Source organism: Brassica napus, chromosome C7, assembly GCF_020379485.1.
Source record: "Brassica napus cultivar Da-Ae chromosome C7, Da-Ae, whole genome shotgun sequence".
NCBI classification, from domain to species: Eukaryota; Viridiplantae; Streptophyta; class Magnoliopsida; order Brassicales; family Brassicaceae; genus Brassica; species Brassica napus.
Window position 1 is genome coordinate 31,260,966 of NC_063450.1, and position 17,340 is coordinate 31,278,305.

Sequence of the window (17,340 nt, forward strand, 5' to 3'; positions counted from 1 at the left end):
TCCTCGTCTGCTTATCATCTGTTCGACTGTTTCTGTCGTGGTCTCCACTGTAGACTGCATCACTCTTTACCATGTTGTCAACCAGCTCCTCTGCATCTTCCTCAGTTCTCCCCAAGAAGAACCCATTGCTAGCTGTATCCAGTCTGGCCCTGTACTTAGGAAGAGCACCACGGTAGAATGTGCTCAGCAAGCTCTCCTTAGAGAAACCATGGTGTGGGCATTGAGCTTGGTAGCCCTTGAATCTCTCCCAGGCTTCACTGAAGCCTTCCAAGTTCTTCTGTTGGAAACTGGAGATCTCATTTCTCAGCTTAGCAGTTCTTGAGGATGAGAAGAATTTCTCCAAGAATGCTCTCTTGCACTCATCCCAAGTAGTGATAGAGTCGCTGGGTAGAGACTTCTCCCACTGACGTGCCTTATCCCCCAAAGAGAAAGGGAATAACTTCAGCTTTAAGGCATCCTCTGACACACCATTGGTTTTTGACAACCCACAGTAGCTGTCGAACCTGTCCAAGTGATCGAATGGGTCCTCTAAAGCCAAGCCATGATATTTGTTGTTCTCGATCACGTTGAGGAGTCCTGACTTGACCTCAAAGTTGTTGGCTGCCACAGCCGGTGCTCGGATTCCTAGTCTATGACCAAGAATGTTGGGCCGGTCATAAGTACCAATGGGTCGAGCTGCCCGCGGTTGGTGTTCTGCCCCTTGCGGTGGATCTGCCATATCAATATCCAATCGCTGCAAGTGGGCTTGTTGTTCTTCTTCTCTTCTAGCTCTAACACACTCCCTCTCTAAAGCTCTGATGTCTGCTACTATTGGAACTAGGTTTGTTGGACCCCTGCTCCTCAAGTTCATACACCTGAAAGTTAAAGGTAGGTGAAGAAGAAGAATCAGTAACAAAAGAAAATAAAAATGACTTAGTCTCAAGTAAGTGACTAAATCTCAATGTTCAAATCTACTCAGAATTTGGCAACGGCGCCAATTTGATGTTAGGAGTTTTCAAGGCTCCTAAGACAAATGTTGTAGTATAGTGATTGTCGAACCAGTTCTGAGGGATATCAAAGCACTGAGAATGCAAGTACTCACTTAATCTAAGTGCAACCAATGATTTAGATGGGTTTTAAGCTATGACTAAAACTAGAAAGCAATAACAGAATGATACTTTCTTGACTAAGGGAAAAGAGAACTCATGGGCATAGGGATTAGACCTTGGGTGATCAAGTATCGAACTAAGGATGGCAAATGATCAATCAAACTATCAACCTTAAGCCTAGACACAATTCTAAGCAAGCTCTATGTCTAGATGAATGCTCATTTGCTAACATATCTCAAACATCAAATGTCTTTGGTTGAATAATATGAAAGCAATCATTACTAACAAGTCTATTAGCTATCTTAGCATCTTTAACAACAAATGTCTTTGGCAAAGTATACTAAAAGCCTAGGAGAGTTGTCTCAGGCATTTCATCAAACACCTTTCGGGTGGGAAATGCCTATTGATCAACTTTTGAGTGGCCAACTCAGAAGATGCATTAAGAATACTCTACTAGCAAGGAACAAGAATGATCTACACTAAAACATCCTAGAACTAACCTAATCACCCTTAATCTCCCTAACCCATGAATTCAAAAGGTGATTACTCACTAATCTCCATGATTCCTCTTAAACCCATATTGGATTTCAGATTAATCATGTAGAGAAATAGATAAGAAATCAACAATAACACAAGAACATAACAATCAAAATCCAAGAGATGAACTTCTCAAGAGAGTTTTTGTGTATTTCTCAATAGATCCCCCCAAAGATAGTCTGCCTGGTGGCTACAAAAAAATGTTTAAAACATAGGTTTTAGAAATTAAAAACGTGCATCATGAAATGACCAAAATGCCCTTAAGTAAAATAGAAAATCGACCCAATAATAGACGCGGAGCGACCTCGGCATGTCGCTCCGAGAGGTCGCTCTGGCCTTCGGGAGCGACCTCAGTGGGTCGCTCTGAGAGGTCGCTCCGGGCTTCGCTTCGTGTCGTCTCGCCATAGAGACGCGAGCGACCTCGGGGTGTCACTTTGGGAGGTCGCTCCGAGAGGGGTGTGAGATGCGAGTGACCTCGGCGCGTCGCTCTGGACTGGTCGCTGTGGTGAGGTCGCTCTAGGAGCTGGAGCGACTTCGCCTTGTCGCTCTAGGAGGTCGCTCCGAAGCGTATAGGGCGAGCGAGTTCATGGCGTCGCTCCGGTAGGTCGCTCTGGCTGGAGTGACTTGAGATAGTCACTCTGGGCTGGTCGCTCCAGGCAGTGCTCGTCAAAAGATCACTCTAATCACCTCCTTTGAGCTCCAAATGCACCCAAGTGTCTCCAGGAACTCCATGTGGTACTCCAATACCTGATAGAGACATATGTATGCAAAATGCAACCTAGATATGGCTTAATCCTAATCTATATGATGAAAATGCACATGAATAAATGGATAAAACAATGTGAATATGCAAGATATCAGTGATCAATCCTAAACTTAGCTTTAACCATAACTAGATGAAAGAATTATATTTATAAACACCCTAACAATTTTTGTTGTCAGTAATACATTTATCAACCTATTGAGAAACCTAAATCTAACAATAGAGATTACTCAGACATATTCATGGAACACATAGTTATGATGGTCTGAATAATACTTAAATAAAATGAGTAAATAGAGTAAGCAACAAAATGAATAAAAGCAAAGAAGTTCAAGATCTTCTTTGTTTTGCAGTGTTGATCTATCTCTCCAATTCTAAGCTATCCCCTTTTAATGGTGGCTTCTTGCTTCCTCTAAACTAGGTCTAAAAGGTCTATAAGCAAGTCTGCCTCTAAAATGATACAAAACCCTAATAAATAGCCTAACAGACGGCGAGAGACTTAAAATGTAATTATTGAAACTTTTGTGAAACTTTAATTCTTCTAATTTGTCATTAACTCTCGGGTGGCTTCGCCGTCGATCGATATTAAGAGCTCATCATCGATCGATATTCCTTGGTAACTATCGGTCGATATTCTGACAAATAATTGACCATCCAGCAAAGCTCAGAAAGTCTCCAAATAGCTCCAAATACATCATTTTCTTCCAGATAGTACATGAACCTGTAATTACTCTAAATAGATTCTATATAGTAATAATATATCTTAAAACACTCATAAACGATGGTTAAAAATGGGTAAAAACCATGGTCTATCAGTGATCTCCTCTGGCCATAACTATTCGTGCTTTGTATTGAGGTGTTTTTTCAGCTCTTAAACTCCAAACATGTTGATGGATCAATCGAATATCACCCAATGGCGTCAAATCCTTCAGTAACCCACCTCGCCTTTACAGATGACATAATGGTTTTCTTTGATGGTGAGAAATCCTCCTTAGAGACAATCTCAAACACTTTTGAGTTATTCTCTGGATGGTCTAGTCTATCGATGAACAAGCTAAAAATAGAACTGTTTACTGCGGGTATGACCCATGCTGAAACCTCTGACTTGGCAAGTCAAGGATTCACATTTGGTTCACTGCCCATACATTATCTCGGTCTACCTTTGATGCACCGCAATCTCCGAATCTCAGACTACCAACCTCTACTTGACAAACTGTCCTCTTGTTTTGGCAGCTGGGAAAATAGGGCTCTCTCTTACGCAGGTAGGAAACAGCTTCTCTCTTCAGTGATATATAGGACTGTAAACTTCTGGATGTCTACATTCCTCCTGCCCAAAGGCTGCCTAAAACAGATCCAAAGCCTTTTCTCTCGGTTTCTATGGAGTGGTAAGATCACAGCCAGTGAATTACAAAGTCTCCTAGACTACTATATGCCTCCCTAGGAAAGAGGGAGGTTTGGGGCTTAGAGATTTTAACAAATGGAACATCACTCTCTGCTTAAGGCTGCTATGGATCCTCTTTGAAAATGGATCTTCTCTTGGGCTGAATTGATTAAATCCAACAGGATGAGAGATGATAATCTTTGGAGTTGTGATGCCGAAAAATCTAAGTCTTGGGCATGGCAGTCTTTACTACAGTTGCGTCCCCTTGCTTTGTGCTTTATACATGCAAAAGTAGGTGATGGAAGAATGATTAGCTTCTGGTGGGATGTATGGACGCCTTTTGATCAACTCATTGAGCACATATGACATGGTGGTCCACGCAGTCTTGCTGTTCCTCTTCATTCCTCTGTTTCTGAAGCTTGTACTCCCTCGGGTTGGGCCCTTCGTGGGGCTAGATCTCATGCTGCTTCAAGTGTACCTCACAACAATTCATCTGCCTTCGACTCAAACCACAAATGACTCGTATGTCTGGCTTGTTGATGGTGTTTCACTGGACAGATACTCAGCAAATCACACAAGGGAGGCTGTGCGCCAAGGAGCTTCGACTCAACCCTGGTCCTCCCATGTCTGGTTCAAAGGTGCCATACCAAAACACTCATTCCTAATGTGGTTAACTCATCTTGATAGGTTGCCCACCAGAGATAGGTTAGTCAATTGGGGAATGAATATTACTACTCTTTGCTGCCTTTGCAATTCTCATTTTGAAGACATGGATCATTTGTTTCTTCGGTATGAATGGAGTGCTGAACTCTGGTCTCTTTGTCTGATAAGGCTGGGCTACTTTGGTTTCGGTTTCCACACCTGGACTGCATTCTCACACTGGTTGAGTGTCGGTGATGGGACTGCACCTACACTCCTCAAGCGTCTGGTATCTCATGCTACCATTTATTCTATCTGGTCTGATAACATCTCCACGACCCCGACCATTGTCTTCAAGATTCTTGATCGTTTTATAAGGGATGCAATACTTTCTAAGAGGAATCAAAGACACAATTGCAGTCGTATGCAGCTCTGGCTTGCTCACAAGTAACTCCAGTTCAAAAAACATTCTATGCTTACCTTGTTTTATTCTTTTTTGCCAAGGTAATTCATAGTCAGACATAACCGATTGTAAACTATTTTACAAACTCTGCCCATTTTAATGGAATTCAAATATTTGTCAAAAGAAAGTTATGTGTTTGTTATTTGATAAAAAAAAATTATGTTGCTGGGTTGATCTGAATAATGACTCGATATAGATGATAGATGAGTTGTATGTTTTGTGCATTTTGATCAGATTCCTTATGACATCCTGAAAAGAAACACTGGCTGGTGGATAAAGATTTGTCATTTAAAACATATTTGAGATAATTTTTATCAATTCAAGTTTCAGTCATAAATGGAAATTTACGTATTTGAAGCTCTTTTGGCTTGTTAAGAACCCATTTTGCATGTCCTCTGAACTACTAGGAAAACAAGTTTCCGGTCTTGGAAACCTGGCTCATGATCTATCTTTAGTCGGATCAACATTCGGTTATTATTGTTACTATGTTTGAAATGTTGTTATTATCACTTTTTCTGTTGACAAGCTTTTTTTTGATCTAGGGAACGTGAATGCTGAATAATATATATCAATACATTTTCTGCTCATCCTAATGTAGTGTCAGGTGTAGCTAGGTTTGATCCTCATAATCTTACCAAGTTGGTTAACCAAGTTAAACAAAGATGATTCATGTAGTAGCGGCTCTTCTATAGTTCTATTCCATGATCAACCATTTGGCACGCTTGAAGAATAGTCAAAACCATACCTAACGGAAAAATATATTATGGTAACTAAGAGCATTGCCAATGGTAAGGTTCTAACAAAAATATCTAAAAAATAAAATGATAAAAAGGGAATAGTAAGAAAGAGAAAGATCAGCAGGTTGTGAAATGAAGACCGGTAAAAACTCCTCTCGAAAATTATAAGCCATTTGTCATTCTGTAACTAACTGGATAGAGTTTGAAATTAAAGTGAAATTTAATTATTTAATCTAATGCAAATATAAATAATAATATTTTGTGGTTTAGATTTTTGTTTTTAGATACTAGGAGTTAAGGGTGCTCTATAAGGATCTCAAATAGATGTGTTATATATAAATGGCTCGCATTCAAAATATAATGGGCCGGTTACAGATAAACCGATATCCGAAGCGGGTTAAATGGACTAATCCCAATTTTGTTCGAGACAAATAGTGGGTTGGACCGGTTGGTTAGTGGACGTCTCAAATAACTTAAAAATCTAAGTCATAGTCTATTTGAGAAATATCATCAATGTTCAAACACACAAAAAAGGCCAATTAAAAATGATCGCTTAGGTGCTTAGACATAGATATCTCATTTTGACACGTCTAATTTATTAACTGGACAATGTAGATAACCTATTAGTCATGATTACATTTGAGTTTGGTCATATTTATGAATAGTCATATTTGGGCCATTAATACAAAAAATGTCTATCTAGACAAGTCCATTTGGACGTGGATAACCCATTTGACATCTTAATAGTAACCAACAAATCAATTTTATTTTATCATGGTCAAAACAATGCGAAGTTTGAACCAATCAGCATATTGTTTTAAGATAATTAACAAGAGGAAGAATTAACAAAGAGTTTCAATTACAAAAAAACTTTATATGTTTCTCAAGACAATAAAAACAAAGTTAAGAAATTAGCAATCACAACATTTTCTATAATTTGGCACTGTGCCATTTTTAATAATACGAACTTACCCCTCCCACCTCATTCAGGAGTCCTATGTCTACAAAGCTTATATCTGGCAGCATTTTTATTTCAAGTGTTTGTGAGGGTTTACATGTTAGTTACCAAGATGAAGCTAATGCTAATGCTTTGTGTGGGTTTTCTTCTTAGGGTAATTCTGTTTTTACTTGAACATACAAAGGAAACTTGTGTCTTTATGGACTTACAAATGAGACATGGGAGGTTAATATTTATGTCGAGGAGGTTGCTCCCGAACCATAACTAGGCATTAACTTTTCTAGGGACGAAATGCCAAAAAGACTGGATATATTTAGTGCAGTTTAACTACTCAGCAGTTAGGTGAAGTGATTGTGTGTGTTATTTGTTCCCTTGATTTGGTCGAAATGGTTCTGATACTTTGTTAAGAAGTAAAGTCCAACTTGTAAGTTAATCTAAAAGTTAGCGTATTAATACTTTAACTTACCCGAGTAACCGATACATTAGCTGGTAGTTTACCTTTAAGTCAAGACACTTGTTTCCCATATATACCATATATAAATTAGCTGGTATGTTAGGTTTAAGTTAAGGCGAGGTGATTGCAATGGAGCCTCAACAGTTCAACTACAATAGTACAATGCAATGTACTTTTCTAGATACAACTTAATGTATGGATCCACACTAATAATAACCAGCTATTACATTTTATCTCATTTTCTATTAGAGTTAGTCGGCTACAAGTACATAAACGAATATATGCAATATCACAAATAATATTGGAAATCTTTTAATAATTGGCTACACCATTTAACTTTAATATATTTATACAGTGAAACCTCTATAAATTAATAATATTGAGACTACACCAAAACTATAATTTTTTTATTAATTTTCGATATACTAATTGAACCAAAAACTCGATTTGAGACTATAAAATTGTATTATTTTATAGAGATTTTTAGTGTATACTAATTTATAGAGTATTAATTTAAAGAGGTTATATTGTATATATATATAGGGTTCGGTAAATCGGATCTAGTTCAAAACTAGGTAATTTGCCGAGGCCTAATCTAAACAATTAATAAGTAATTCAAATACTCAGTTACATTAGTTTTTATTTATTAATTAAAATGAAAAAAATTATAAAAAGCTTTAGAAAAAACAATTTCTCACCGGACCACTGTAAAATTGAAAAGCCGGTTAAACTCGTCAAAGCTGGTGACTAGGTTAATATCAAAACACAATGTTCACAATGTTTTCAAATTTGAATTAGAAATTATATATTGAAAAATATTTCACATTATGTTAAATATTTATTTACCAAAACCGCAAAATATTTTTCTTCAATCAAACATATTACGTACAGCTTATATTACTAAATCTGATGTTACCATTTGGAACCTATATATAAGTGGATCCTATATATAAGTACATTAAATAGTTTACGAAATTATGAAATCTAGCCCATGCTGCCTACTCTAAAACCGAAGCAAAAGGTCATCGCTGTGAGATTCACCCTTTTGTGCTACAAGAAGCACATTTTCACAGACAGAAAAATGCGTTTATTTATTAAATTATTAAGTTCTCGTCTCTCTCGTCTACCTAGGGTCACCGCCGCTTCATTCATTTTCTGGCTGTCGCCACCGTCTCAGGTGACCGCCGGACTTGCTCTCCTTCCTTTTTCCCGTCATCGTCGTCTTCTATTCAATCCTCGTCGTTGTCTCCCTCTCTGTCATTCTGCGGTTAACTTGCGTGAGTCAAGGTACTTTCTGGTCTAGATCCGGTGATTTTCCGGTTTCTCGAGTCAGATCACGGAGGATGCAACGCTGGAGGACGGTGCAGACTCCTCCATGTCTCTGTTCCTTCGGTAGCTGCGAGTCTCTGCCTGGAAGGGCTTTTTTCGCTTGACTCGCGTTAGCTTGAGTGGAGGTGCGTGATATCTGAGAAGCTGGTATGTGTTCAGTTTGCTCCTCCGGCCAGTGGAGTGGTGGTGGTTCTCCTCCGGCGTGGTCTCGGTTAGGGTTTGAGAATTCGTGGATCTCGAGCTCTCTTTCTCCTTTTATGTGCAGGGGATCCTTGCGAGGCGGTCTCTTCGTCTTTGTGGCATTCTGGTGGCTTTATGGCTAGGTTGTGGCGGTGCATGGTGGTGGCAGCCCCTGTACTTTCAGGCGAGCTTGAACTTCTTCACTTCTCTTTCTAGAATAGTTATTCGGCTTGCTGGTGTGGTCTGGTTGTATCTTGAGTGCTCCACAACATTCACTCTCTCAAATAAGGTAATAAAGTCATTTGTCTAAACTCGGTTGATGGGATGGGTTTCGTTCTTTTTGCAGTACAGCAGTTGGTCTAACGAGGGGTTCATACACTTGCGGTTGTGATTCCAGAGAGTAAGCTGCATTGCGATCCGTTATCTCTATATGAAATATCGGTTCAATGGGTGTTTACGGTGATAGAGGGGTGAACCAGAGACGACAATCTCTAGGACATCTCTACGAACGACGACATCGCCGCTCGGAGGTTTGCTCTCGTGCCGTCGGAGGTAGAGTTGTCGGGTGTGTTGAGTTTTGCTCGTGCTCGGATTCTTTGGCCGGGTCTGGTTTTGGTTGAGTGATCGGAAGCTACATGAGCCGTTATTTCAAGGTTTGAAGATGTCTTTCTCTCGGTAGCTCGTGGTGCCTGACTCTCGTTCGGATTCTTTGGTTTGAGCTTGGCTCGTCGCTTAGGTGATTCTCGACTTTGTCCTGATATGATATAGGGTTTCTTTCACTATCTTTAGATTCTTATGTTTAGTTTATTTTCTCGCACTCTGATACTAGTTATCTTTGTAATTTCGGTCACATATTTGAAAATTAGTATAATAATTTAACATTTAACCATATAAAAAAAAAGAAGAAGCCCATTTTCTATTTCTGCTAATTTTTATCTTTCTTTTGTATATACAGTCGAGAAAGTTTTGAGTTTTAGACTCTTTTCTCTCTAAAGGCTAAAGCTCTAACAATAAAAGCAAACATTTGGGACAGTATATTAAATGGGCTTAATTTGGACCCATTGATTTTTAAGTTTTGTATGGTCTCTATAGCGGGCTTTACGAACCGAGATTACGAAAAAATGGGCGAGTCATAGATCCAAACACAAGCGACAAAAAGGTCGAAAGAAGAAAACGTTTTTTTATTATTTAAATCAACGAGAGAGAAACAATTGAAAGAGAGAGAAAACGCGATTCCTGAAATCAAACTCCCCTCGATTTCCCCGAAAACCCAACAAAGAAAAAAAAGCATCTGACAATTCACACAAACTTTTAATTAATTTTTATAAAACCCCTCTTCTTCTTCTTTTCTTCTTCAATCCATCAAAAATTCATTATCATATCTTCTTCTTTTTTTATCTTAAAAAATTACTGAAGAAAAAAACAACAATATAAAAGAAAAGCAAACAAAAAATTGGGTGTGATTATAATTGTGGAAATGAAAAGTCAGACAAGCACTGTGGGTGTTGTTCGTTCGCTTGCTGTTCTTCTTCGTGATTTCTTCTTCTCCTTTTTATTTCTTTTAATATATTTTTTTATATATTTCACCTCTAAAACAAAAAGAAAAGAAAATGATTCTCGGATTTATTAATGATCTTGTCGATATTGCTCAACGTTTAATGTTTATGATTTTTATTTGTAAAATCCCCAATCACATTCCTAGTAGTAGTAGTAGAAACCGTAGAGAAAGAGAAAGAGAAAGAGAGAGAGAGAAAAGTTTTTTATTTTGTTTTTCTTTTTGAGTTGATTATTATTCTTCTTTACTTCTCTTTTTCGTCAAACCAAAACAATCCAACGGTGTTCGTGTTCTTCATCATCTCCTCAAAGAAGAAAGAACAATCCTTTCGTTTAATCTCATATCTTCATCACCAGTCTTCTCAAGCTTTTGTTTTGATCCCTTCTGTTCAAGTAAGTTTTGATTTTTTTCTTTTCCCCCAAAATCAATCCATGAGCTTTTTGTAATTCTAGGGTTTCGAATTTTTGTTTTTGAGATTTGGGGGTTATTGTGTAGAAATGGAAGATGGGTCTGAAGGAGACAAGAACAAAACACCTGAAGGTGCTGCTGCTACTGAGAGTAAGAGTAAACGTAAAATGAAAACAGCTGCTCAGCTTGAAGTTCTTGAAAACACCTACAAAGGTTTCTCTTTTTTTCTTTTTTAATTTTTAATTTTACTTCATTATTGCAGTGTTTTAATTTTCACTGTAATGGTTTCAGCTGAGCCGTATCCTTCGGAAGCTCTTAGAGCGGATCTCTCAGTTCAGCTTAATCTCTCCGACAGGCAGTTACAGATGTGGTTCTGTCACCGCCGTCTTAAAGACAGGAAGTCTTCAACTCCGACCAAACGCCAGCGTAAAGAGTCCACACCGTCCTCGGCGGCTGAGTCCTCCAAACAGGCCGCCGCCGTCAATGCCGCTGATTTGGTGGCGGGAAATGAGCATAACTCGTTTCCTCACGAGCTTGATTCCAGAAGAACCGCTCGAGGCGGTGGTGGTGGTGGTGTAACGGTGGTTAGGCGGTTCAATGAACCGTCTCCGTCTGAGGTTAGAGCAATTGGTTACGTGGAAGCTCAGTTGGGAGAGCGTCTGAGAGAAGACGGACCCATTCTTGGAATGGAGTTTGATCCTTTACCTCCTGGTGCATTTGGGACCCCTATAGGTATATGCGTCTTACCATTTAGCTGCTTATTATTGATAGAACAATTGTTGTTGAATAAGCTAAAATGATGTTCTTTTGTGTGTGGAGCAGAGATGCCAACCCATCGAAAGGCAGCGACTAGGCCGGCTTTTGAGACCAACTTATATGTCCGGTCCGATGTAAAGCCTCTTAAAGTTAGTTCTTTCTTTACTTTTGTTGTTGCTCATGTGTTTTCTTGTTCGTACTCAACTAATAATTTGGTCATTTCTATCATTTTAGGAATCTGTGAGGACTATTCGTGAGTATCAGTTCCTTCCGGAGCAACCATCTTCAAGGACTGATCATTCCGAAAGAGCTTCTCCGGCGTCGCATCATTATGGAGTTCCACTTGATGCTTCGGTGGTTATGAGGGCTTCATCAGTCTCTGGTGGACATCGGGATGACTATAAAGTTTCGCCACAGATACCAAATTTAAACCTTTCAGCTCATCACGTCAAACCAGGGCACGTCTTGGGCGAATACGACTCACCGTACCAGAAGAGCTACGTGGATCCTGCTCTACATGGAAACAAGGATCCTTTTGTGAAGTCCGAGAGAGAAGTTGGTATTGATGATGATGAGGATGATGGTGATGATGATGATGATGATGTTCTCCTGCAACTGGAGAGAAAACGCAAGGTAATCATCTATGACTGACTTTTTAATGTTAAGTGCTAGGTACTTCTACCCTCATCTTCTCGTTATATATTTTCAATTACAGAGTGAAGAAGCAAGAATAGCTCGGGAAGTGGAGGCTCATGAGAAGAGAATCCGAAAAGAGCTTGAGAGACAAGATATGCTGAGACGAAAGGTCTTGTTCCATTTAAGCTAAGCACATACTTCATTAAATGTTGGGTTTTTTTTTCTCAGTGTGTCAGTTTGTTGTGTAGAGAGAGGAGCAAGTAAGGAAAGAAATGGAGAGGCAAGACCGTGAAAGACGGAAAGAGGAAGAACGGCTTTTACGTGAAAGGCAGAGAGAGGAAGAGAGGTACCTCAAAGAGCAGATGAAAGAGATGCAGCGAAGAGAGAAGTTCTTGAAGAAAGAAACAATCAGGGTATTGTGACGCGCACCTTTAAGTACCTTCAGAACTTTTAGGTGAAGTGTTATTTTCTCATTTGGACCTCGTAAATGTGGACCAGGCTGAGAAGATGCGACAAAAAGAAGAGATGCGTAGGGTGAAAGAGATTGCAAGGCTTAAAGCTGCTAACGAGAGGGCAATGGCTCGTAAGATTGCTAAGGAATCAATGGAACTTATTGAAGACGAACGCTTAGAACTCATGGAGGTGGCTGCGTTATCCCTAGGATTGCCTTCAATGATCGCACTCGACTTTGAGGCTCTACAGAACCTCGATGCATATAGAGGTGAATACCGTAATAAGTTAATAAACTTTTAATAATTTAGATTCGGTCTTTTCAGCTGTTAATGAGATTTTTTTCTTTCTTATATCTATCTGATGGATTATATATTATTTCAGATAAGCAGGTGACATTCCCACCAACATCTGTAAATTTGAAAAAGCCTTTTGCTGTGAAACCATGGAATGGTTCTGATGAGAATATTGCTAATCTTCTTATGGTGAGTTTTTCCGTATTGTTTTTTTTATATGTGAATATAATAACTATATCAGTAACCAATGTTTTGATTTGGTTAAAAAAAAAAAACAATATAGGTGTGGAGATTCTTAATCAATTTTGCGGATGTTCTTGGCCTTTGGCCATTTACTCTGGATGAGTTTACTCAAGCATTCCATGACCATGTAAGTGTTAATCTCTCTTTCTTGCGTTAGATCAGTAACATGATTGCTTATTCCCTTGTTGGTCATGTAGGACCCACGACTGATGGGAGAGATACACATTGTTCTTTTGAAGACTATAATCAAAGATATTGAAGGTGTTGCAAGAACACTCTCAGTCGGCGTCGGAGCAAACCAGAACGCCGCAGCTAATCCCGGAGGGGGCCATCCTCATGTCGTAGAGGGTGTAAGTTTACCCCATTTTGAAGTCTTTATAACGATTTTAATGTATTCATCCTAATCTTGTATGTTGCAATTGTGGATTTTTAGGCATATGCGTGGGGTTTTGACATACGCAGCTGGAGAAAAAACTTGAATGTTTTTACTTGGCCTGAGATCTTGAGACAACTCGCTCTCTCTGCCGGGTTTGGACCGGAGCTAAAGAAACAGGACATTAAAACCATGTCTGTCCACGATGAAAGCGAGGTGGGAAAAATCTGTTTTTCTAATGTATTTAGTGGCTTCTGTTTACCTTATTATCTTTCAAGTGTAGGCCAACAACTCTGAAAACGTGATATTCAACTTGAGGATAGGAGCAGCAGCCGAGAATGCTTTTGCCAAGATGCAAGAAAAGGGTCTTTCTAATCTGCGACGTTCACGGCATCGTTTGACTCCAGGCACAGTTAAATTCGCTGCCTTCCACGTCCTGTCTATTGAGGGTGAAAAGGGTTTGACAATCCTCGAGGTTGCAGAGAAGATTCAGGTAAAAGATTGCTTTCTCTTGAAACTTACTTTAACCAGCTTTGGTTTCATTCTCAATTTTCTTTCTTATTTTGGATCATAGAAATCAGGATTGAGGGATCTAACTACGAGCAGGACACCGGAAGCCTCGGTTGCTGCTGCGTTGTCTCGAGATACAAAACTATTCGAGAGGGTGGCTCCTTCTACGTACTGTGTGCGTCCTTCATATAGAAAAGACGCAGGTGATGCCGAGACTATATTCGCTGAAGCGAGGGAGAGAATACGCATGTTCAAGAGCGGTGTTACCGATGTGGAAGATGTTGATGAAGCTGAGAGAGAAGAAGATTCCGAAAGCGATGTAGGAGATGATCCAGAGGTTGATTTGAACCTCAAAAAGGAAGATCTTGGTGCTCTGGAGGAGATAGGAAAGTTAACCGGTGTAGAACCCTCGTTGGAAAATGGGAAACTGGAAACAGAACCGGAGGCAAACCCTCTTACTCCCTCTCTCCCTGAGGAATCTACAAAAGATGAGAAAATAGATGACATCTTACCGGATCAACAGGATGCAGTGGCTAATGATGGTGACTGTTTTGACGTGAGCAAACTTGGAGAACAATGGGTGCAAGGACTCGTAGAAGGAGATTATTCGAGTCTCAGCATCGAGGAACGCTTAAGCGCACTTGTCGCTCTGATTGGTATTGCAATCGAAGGAAACACAATCCGAATCTCCCTTGAGGTACCTAAAAAAAAAAGTCTCAAAACTTTGCATTCATTTGAGTCTTTTACCATAATAATGAGGAGGTTATTGTGTGTGTTGCGTGCAGGAACGTTTGGAAGTTGCGAGTGCGTTAAAGAAACAAATGTGGAGTGAAGTTCAACTCGACAAACGATGGAAAGAAGAGTCTTTGATCCGTGCAAATTACCTCTCATACCCAACACCGAAGATTCAAGAAAGCCCATCAGCGGATGTGACACCAATCTCCTCACAGGACCCGTTGAGTCTTCCACAGATCGATGTCGCAGGACCAAGCTTGCAGTCGCAAGAGAACGTTGCTGGAATGGAGAATTTGCAGTATCATCATCAGCAGCAGCAGAGTTACACAGCGGACCGAGAAAGGCTACGTGCAGAGTTGAAAGCCTACGTTGGATATAAAGCTGAAGAGCTATATGTATACAGGTCACTTCCGCTCGGTCTAGATCGAAGACGCAACCGTTATTGGCGGTTTTCAGCATCCGCCTCTCGGAACGATCCTGGTTGTGGTAGGATTTTCGTTGAGCTTCAGGATGGTCGATGGAGACTCATTGATTCAGAAGTGGTAATATTTGAAAAAAAAAAACTATTTTCTTGAACATTTGTTTGATGGATAGATGCTTCTTTTTTTTCAGGGTTTTGACTGTTTGGTGAAGTCACTAGATGTCCGTGGTGTACGTGAATCACATCTGCATTTCATGTTGCTAAAGATGGAAGCTTCTTTTAAAGAAGCAGTGAGGAGGAATGTGGAGACGAGTACCGGATTAGACTTGGATTCTGATACTGCGGACATCTTGTCAACGTTTAAGATAGAGCTAGGGGATGGTGAGAGATGCGGAGTGTTGCAACGGTTCCAGAGTTTTGAGAGATGGATGTGGGATAATATGCTTCATCCTGGTGCGTTATCCGCGCTTAAGTACGGTGCTAAGAAGAGCACTACGCTTTTCCACATTTGCAGAAGCTGTGGGGAACTGCACTTTGCAGTGGATGTTTGCTGCCCTGGTTGTGGTCAGGTGATGATGAGTGGTGGTTTGGATGTTAATGAACTGTGTTTTGCTGACCAAGTGGCTCGACTCGGAGAAGATACTGGATTTATATTGCGTGGCTCGCACCTGTCTCCTCTCAGGATAAGACTACTCAAGATTCAGTTAGCACTTGTTGAAGTGAGTTATTCTAGTCTTATCATCATATAAGTGTGTTATGAATGTGTATTCTAACTTCTTCAACCATGGCTACAGGCTTCTCTTCCACCCGAAGGACTTCAAACTCATTGGACAGAGAGTCTCAGAAAAACTTGGGGTCTTAAGCTGTTGTTATCAAGTTCCCCTGAAGAACTTCATCAGGTTTTCAATGTTTTACCCAAATTGTGCATTTGATCTTTCGGACAGTTCTTGAATCCGTCTTGTTTTCAGGTTCTGACGATGTTGGAGGTCGCGCTAAAGAGAGACTTCCTGTCTTCAAACTTTGAAACAACTTGTGAACTATTGGATTTATCAGAAGAAGCTCTTCTCAGAGATGTTAAAGTACTACCGTGGACACCGAAGACCACGGGAGGTGTAGCTTTGAGACTCTTTGAACTCGACAGCTCCATTGCTTACACACCTGATCAAAACAAGGATCCTCAAAAGGACAAAGAATCTGAAGATTTTGTCGTAAGTTTATATAAATACTGAATACTGATTCTTTTTGTTATGATTTATTCATACAGTTTTAAAAAAATTCTTCTTTTAAGGGTTTGGAGACGAATTTTCTGAGGAATGTTCAAGAAACTGACGTAATCGAGGCTACTCCGGTGCAAGTTGCATACGCTCAGGAAGACACGGAGCCGGGTTTAGGTAGAGGTCGACCACCACGAGGACGTGGCCGGCCTCGTTCCCAACGTGGCAAGAAACCATCACCGGCTTCTGGTAAACCACCACGAGGTGCAGCAAACTCAAATGGCGAACCGATGTTGAGGCCGAGAGCTCAACCGCGTGGGGGTAGGAAGAAAGGACGACGCAGCAGCGGCACGAGAACAAGACCGACGAAAGGAACGCTGGGTATATCCAATGAGGTAGTAGGAGTAGGAGGAGGAGGAGGAGGAGGAGGACGTCGGGGTAAGGAAGTTAATGTAAATGCCAAAACCAATCTTCACGGTTGGGTCGAAACGCCTGATGATGATGGAGAAGCTAGCAGCTCGGGCAGATCGTTTCAGTATGATGATGATGTCATGGCTCCGGTTGATGACTTTGGGGAATCGAGTAAATTAGTAGGTAGAGGTGAGTTTAGCTTACATAGTGATGATGAGTACGAAGAAGAAGAAGAAGAAGAAGAAGAAGAAGACATGGACACGAAAATGAACGTTGATGATGAAGATGAAGATTACATAAACGAGGAGGATTCTGATGGTGGTAGAGAGCAGGCGTCGGAGATGATAAGCATGGAAGCAGCAGCTTCTCAGAGAAGGTTTCCGTTTGAAGATCCTGATCTTACATCTTCGTCTTCCTCTGATTTTCAGTGACTAATTAAGAGACAGGAAACTAGTCAACGTGTCTTTTTGTTTGTTGTATTCTTCCACAAGGTTTCTTAGTTTAAACATTTATCATTAACCCTTTTTCAAGAAAATGTAACATCAGTGTGATTGATCTCTTCATCGTATAAGCTTCTACGGTTATATTATTAGTTAACTTACGTGTAAATCGTGATTTGATTCGATAAAAAATTTGGATAGCCGAAACTTTACGAAGGAAAAAAATATATAATCCGGTCTGGTCATGTGCTTTTGGTTTACAGCATATTCTACTTTTTTAATTATTTATCAAACAGCCACTTTGTTCTGGGTAATTTGCACACCATGGCCGGTTCACACTGTTGACTGGTCTGTTGTTGGTGG

The 17,340-nt window shown here is 40.1% G+C and overlaps 1 protein-coding gene and 1 non-coding gene across 3 annotated transcripts; both read left to right on the plus strand.

Moving 5' to 3' along the window:
- Positions 1-203: 203 nt before the first annotated feature.
- On the plus strand, positions 204-310 carry LOC125590752. Its single transcript, XR_007326756.1, has one exon. It is a non-coding gene; the product is annotated as a small nucleolar RNA R71 (small nucleolar RNA).
- Positions 311-9,724: 9,414 nt separating this feature from the next.
- LOC106427541 (homeobox-DDT domain protein RLT2) lies at positions 9,725-17,134 on the plus strand. Of its 2 annotated transcripts, none has more exons than XM_013868267.3 (19): positions 9,725-10,476; positions 10,580-10,705; positions 10,784-11,224; positions 11,315-11,397; positions 11,483-11,881; positions 11,964-12,053; positions 12,133-12,297; positions 12,383-12,605; positions 12,719-12,819; positions 12,914-13,000; positions 13,071-13,223; positions 13,307-13,462; positions 13,530-13,739; positions 13,821-14,453; positions 14,542-15,033; positions 15,104-15,631; positions 15,707-15,811; positions 15,881-16,120; positions 16,201-17,134. In XM_013868267.3, the coding sequence occupies exons 2-19, from the start codon at positions 10,582-10,584 to the stop codon at positions 16,966-16,968; spliced, it is 4,998 nt and encodes a 1,665-aa protein (XP_013723721.1). In that variant the 5' UTR covers positions 9,725-10,476; positions 10,580-10,581; the 3' UTR covers positions 16,969-17,134. The 2 variants fall into 2 exon arrangements, with proteins under 2 accessions (XP_013723721.1, XP_013723722.1); XM_013868268.3 differs by having other exon boundaries at positions 11,315-11,382.
- Positions 17,135-17,340: the final 206 nt, after the last annotated feature.